Source organism: Balearica regulorum, chromosome 1, assembly GCF_011004875.1.
Source record: "Balearica regulorum gibbericeps isolate bBalReg1 chromosome 1, bBalReg1.pri, whole genome shotgun sequence".
NCBI lineage: Eukaryota > Metazoa > Chordata > Aves > Gruiformes > Gruidae > Balearica > Balearica regulorum.
The window spans coordinates 968,808-974,265 of record NC_046184.1 but is presented as its reverse complement, the minus strand read 5'-3'; the positions used below and the strand labels follow the sequence as shown (position 1 = coordinate 974,265).

At 70.3% G+C, this 5,458-nt stretch overlaps 1 protein-coding gene across 1 annotated transcript; it reads left to right on the top strand.

The window, feature by feature from the left end:
- The first annotated feature begins 810 nt into the window (after positions 1-810).
- On the top strand, positions 811-5,458 carry PAX4 (paired box 4). The gene is made up of 9 exons (XM_075742822.1): positions 811-1,092; positions 1,166-1,381; positions 2,122-2,185; positions 2,576-2,707; positions 2,994-3,076; positions 4,216-4,285; positions 4,560-4,645; positions 4,901-5,054; positions 5,253-5,458. Exons 1-9 carry the CDS (start codon positions 811-813, stop codon positions 5,456-5,458), a joined length of 1,293 nt encoding a protein of 430 aa, XP_075598937.1.

Genomic DNA, 5,458 nt, shown 5'->3' with positions numbered 1-5,458 from the left:
CCAAGCCAGCTCCGTTGCATGCCGGTGGCTGCTGGGTACAGGCAGCGCAGGCAGCATTCCTGGTGTCTCCGCAGCCACTTCAGAGCCCGAGTGCCTCTTGCAGCCGTGGAAGCACTTTAAAGCCCGGCTCCCTTTGATCCGCTATGCCTGGAGTGCAATGATTTCCCAAGCACTCGGATACCCTCGAGCGTTTCCACCCTCCGCTCCGGTATTTCTGCCCTTGCTCCCCTGCAGGAGGGTGGGCAGAGGACGTGGCTGAGCCCTGGACACCCGCACTGATTTATCCGGCCTCACGACAGCGGCTGGCTGTCTCCTCTTGGCAATTCCCAGGCACTGAAAGCCCCGAGAAGCCTCACCATGCAACACCGAGGTGAGCGATGCTGCTGCGCCCGGGCGGCTCAGGGACCGTGCTCCTCGCGTCCGTGGTCCTGGGGGAATCGGGGACGTGCCGCGTCGGCCCCCGCTCCCTCACAGATGAGGCTGCTCTCCCCACCCAAAGCCTGCATTGGGTGCTGGTAGCTGATAGACCTGTGGCCCTGCAGAGCCCCCCGATGACGCTTCCAGTGCTTCCCTGCCCACCCCAGCCTGTCACCCCCCTCTGCAGCTGCCTTCCCCTCCTTCTCCCCGTCCTCCTCCATGGGGTATTTTTTCTGCTGGCATCGCCTGGGCTGCCCCCCCCCCCCCCCGTTCCCTGCCTGGTCCTGCCGCATGCTGCCTGCACCCACACCCCAGCAAACGAGTGCCGCGTTGGTCCAAGGCAACCAAGAGGCTCCAAGCCCCCCCGCCCGGCCCCCTCCAAACCCCCACTCAATGCAGAGGGGTCCTCAGCACCACCGGTCCCGCACCCTGCAAAGCCTCAGGACCTGGAGCTCTCCCGGGGAGCCGGGGACGGACGGGCAGGCAGCGTCCCCCCTCGCAGCAAGCCCTGTCCGCCGTCACCGGCTGCTCGGCCTCTCCCCAGCACCCAGCAGCGTGAACCAGCTGGGGGGTCTCTTCGTGAACGGCTGCCCCCTCCCCGCCTGCAAGAGGAAGAGGATCATCGAGCTGGCGGCATGCGGCGTCCGGACCTCGGACATCTCCCGCAGCCTCAAGGTGCGCCTGGGTCGGGGATCCCCCTCCAAATCCTTTTCCCGCTGAGCCTCTGCCCCAGCCGCCCCGTCCGCAGGTGTCCAACGGCTGCGTCAGCAAGATCCTGGGCCGCTACTACCGGACGGGGGCCGTGGAGCCCAAGGCCATCGGGGGCAGCAAGCCCCGCATGGCCACCCCTGAGGTGGTGGCCCGGATCGCGCAGCTGAAGCTGGAGCAGCCGTCCCTCTTCGCCTGGGAGATCCGCCGGCAGCTGCACGCCGAGGGCGTCTGCGCCAGCAACAGGACCCCCAGCGTGAGTCCCTGCCGGGGGGAGCCGCGGGGGGCTGCGGGGACACCGGGGCCGGGCTCTGCGCGGGGACCCAACCCCACGGCTGGGTGCTGCGGGCTGGGGTCCCTCGCTGGGGTGGGAGGGGGCAATGGGAGGGATGCGCTGGGAAGGACTGGGTGCTGGGTGAGACGGCGGAGGGAGCAGCAGGCGGGGAGGGGAAGGCAAGTTGCTCCCTCCCAGCTAAAGCAGAGCCCCGCCGGCCGGCCGCAGCAAGCCTGGCCGTCGCCTCGGGCGTGGGGACGCCGTGATGCGTCTGTTACAAGTGCTGCCGGTCGGCAGAGACAATAAAATGCAATCTGCAGCGTCAGCGCGGAGAGCCGCACTTCCTAATGACGGACCCACCCCTATAAATCTCACGGTCTCCAGCCCCGAGGTGCAGATTGCGTCCCATCAAATATTGTCGGTCCACCGAAATTCAAGGGTTGCCTGTATCAACAAAGAGCGGAGCAGATGGGCACGGCCCCGGCACGGAGAATCCCTGGCACGTGCTCAGGCGCCGCTGCAGGAGGGCACCTCGGAGACGGGCTTTGGGGCACCGGCCTCGACCGCTGCCCGCCGCGGCGCTCCCTGAGCGCGTCTCCGGCTCCTGCAGCGAGCGGAGGGATGCCCAACGCAGGCGGGGGCTTTGCCCAGCCGCCCCGCTCCCACCCTTGCAGGGCCCTGCACCCCCTGCCCGTGGCGCAGCCCCGTCTCTCCCCGCCCAGGTCTCCTCCATCAACCGGGTGCTGAGGAACCTGCCCAGCGACCTGCGGCTGGCGGCTGAGCGGGGTTTTGCGAGGGACCCGCTGCCACAGGGTGAGCCTCGCTGGGGAGCGGGGGCTGTGGGTGGGTGCACCCCGAGGGACACGCCGGCTCCGAGCAGGCAGAGAGCTCCTGCCGCCACTGGCCTTCCGGCTACACACGCGTCCATGGGTGCACGCGCACACGCACGTATGGACACACGTGCGTGTGCGCGCACACGGCTCCTCCGCACGCTCCTGCGCCGACCCGGTGCCCCAAAGCAAAGGGGCTTGTCGACCCTCCCTGACGCTTCCCAGCCCCCCCCGGGGAGCCCCCAGGGCCGGATCCCCCCCACCTTCCGCCTTTCTGTCCCCGCAGTTTCCCCTCCCGCCACCCCCTCCGCCCCGCATCCCCCCGGCTGCCGCTCGCCCGCCGAAGCTGGTGCCGCTGTCTCCCCGGGGACCCAGCACCCTCCACAGAGCTCCGCATCCGACCGAGGACTCCCGCTGAGCACCCAGCACAGGAACAGGACAATCTTCTCCAGCAAGCAGTCGGAGGCCCTGGAGAAAGGTGCGGCTCTCACCGGGGTGCTCGGCGTGCCCACCCTGAGCTGCCGCAGGGTGCCGGGAGGGAGCGGGGCCGTTCCCAGCGAAGGGCATTGCCGCTTTCTGGATGGGCTCCCGCCCCTTTGAATGGCACGGCCATCGCTGCGGTGCCCCGAACCGCTCCGAGTTGTGGGCACCGGGCTCCGGTGATGGACCGGCTGCAGCAGCACACCGCAGCATCGCCCGCCAAGGCGCCGGGGGCAAGGGGGGCTGCACCGGACAGGCTGATCTCACCCCAACGCCTCTTGCAGAGTTTCAGAGGGGACAGTACCCGGACACCGTCACCCGGGAGAGACTGGCCGCAGCCACCCAGCTCCCTGACACAACCATCAGGGTAAGAGGAGACCTGCCGCGCCGGCCTGATCCTGCTGACCAAAGCATCCCTGCCGGGTGCTGGGCTCGGGGCTGCCCAGCCTGCCAGCACGGTGGGGAACAAGGGTCCCTCCGGGCACGCGGGGACACCTCCAAACCAACCGTGTCACTGGTGCTGGTGGTGGCAGTGGTGGGAACGGGCAGTGTGCGTGGGGCAGACGGTGTGGGAGTGTCCCCCGAGAGCAGGTTTTGTCCCCAGCTCGGGGGTCTCTACCCCCTGATGGCTGGGCACGGGCAGGAGCGGGGCAGGGCTGGCTCCGTCGGGACGTGCCGGGCTCTCGTGCTCCCTCCTGGTTGCCGGGGCAAGGCCGGGGCCGGGGGAGCGGGACCCTCAGGCTGCTCCTGGCAGCAGCCCCCCCGTGCCAGGGCCACACGCCTGCGCTGCACAGCCACGAGCGCCCGCGCACCCCGTCCCACTGCAGCCACCGCTCCAGCCCCCCTCCCCAGGCTCTGCCCCGCTGCGGGGCCAGCGCGGGGCCCGGAGGGTGGGAGGACGCTGCTGGACCCCGGCATGGGGGGTGCAGGGGAGGACGGCACAGCGCCGCAGAGCCACGGCATGCTCCAGGGCACGTTGCGTGGCACGCTTCACCCCGCGCTCCATGGCACGCACCATGGCACGCTCCGTGGCATGCACCACAGCACGCTCCACGGCACGCACCCCTCAAACACGCACCCAGGGCACACTCGGTAGCTCCAGGCAGACATCCCCATGCCGCTGGCAAACCTTCGCAGGTTTGCGGCAGCCCCGTCCCCTCCCAGCCCCAGACCATCGCCGGCCATCTCGGAGCCCCAGGCAGCGACGGCAGCGAGTCCCCACTCTGCTGGGGCAGGGCTGCCCGTGCACGCCGTCACCCCACGCCGTGGCAGTGCACACACACGCACACGCGTGCCTCCCATGCCCTGTGCTGGAGAAAGCACCCCGGAGCCTGGCATGTGCCTGCAGCCCAACAAGGTGGAGAAGGTGCAGGATCGACCCCCTTTCCCGTGCCCACACCCATGTGTCCCAGCGGGAGGAGCGGTGCCGAGGAGCCGGAGCGCTGCCCAGGGCGCGGGTGCCGCAGGGTGAGGGCCAGCAGGCTCAGCCCCTTCCTTCCTCCCCAGGTCTGGTTCTCAAACCGACGGGCGAAATGGAGACGCGAGGCCAAGCAGAAGCTGGAGGCTGGCGGTGCAGGTGACAGCCCAGGGGTGGAGGGGACGGGACGTGGCACCTGATGCCCAAGGAGAGGGCTGGGGTCCAGGGGCCACCCTGGGAGGGGTGCTGAGCACCAGGATGCAGGGATTTGCCTCCCAGCTCCAGAGCCCTTCTGGGAGCTGGGGAGAGGACGCGGCTGCTCTGTGCTCCCCCCGGCTTGGGTAGAAGGCAGCCCTCCCCACCCCAAAATCAGAGCCGGTGGCCACGTGGTCCCTGAGCCAGCACGCTGCCCTCCCCGCCTCTCCCCACACAGGCTCCTGGTGCAACTGGATGCTGCCCCACGGGGCGGCCGTGGCTGCTTTCCACCCCTGCTCCGCGACAGCCATCGGCTCCGCACAGGTAGGGTGGCCAGGGGTCCCTTCCCGCACCGCAGCCTCCAGCCGGGGTGATGGGGAGCCCTCGCCGGCACCCCAACAGGCTCCAGACACCCTCTGGAGCCCGCGCTCCCGTTGCCCGGCTGCTCCGGTCTCTCCAGCAGCCGTTTCCAGAGCCACCCCGGAGGGTGACACTTTGCAGGTCCCCTCTGGGGTGGCCTGCTCCCAAAAGCATCCCCACGGATGCCCCGTGACATCCTGCTCTCTGCTCCCCGCGCAGCATCCCCCAGCCACCCCTGCCGCCTCGCCACAGCCCCTCCACGGCCACGGCCACGGCCACGGCCACGGCCACGGCCTCACCGCCTATCCTGGCACCCCGGCCCCGCTGCACCTCTGCACCTCTGGTCCCTGTGCCTGGGACGACGCTTGCTGCGGTAAAACGGCCGGGAGGGGGGCTGGGACCCCCGGGCACAGCCAGGGTGGGAGCCGGCAGTAGAGGGGGGACCCCATGGGATGCTGGAGGGTGAGGGAAGCCGGGCTGTGGGGTGGGTGTCTCCTGCCCCACAGCAGAGCGGGGCTGGGGGCGAGGGCGATGCTCCATGCGCTGCCTGAGCCCCGTTTCCATCCCGCAGGCCTGGCCCCTGGCAGCAGCCCCCCTCGGGCTCCCTGGCAACCTCTGGAGAGCCCCCCCTTTGCCCTGCTGCCCCCCCAGGCTCACCTGCACCCCGCTGCCAGCCTGCTGCCCGGACCCCCGCTGAGCCCCCCGGCACCGCCGCTCCACACCAGCTCACCAGAGCCCCTCGCTCGCCTCCACGCACTGGGGTGCCCCTGGCTCTGA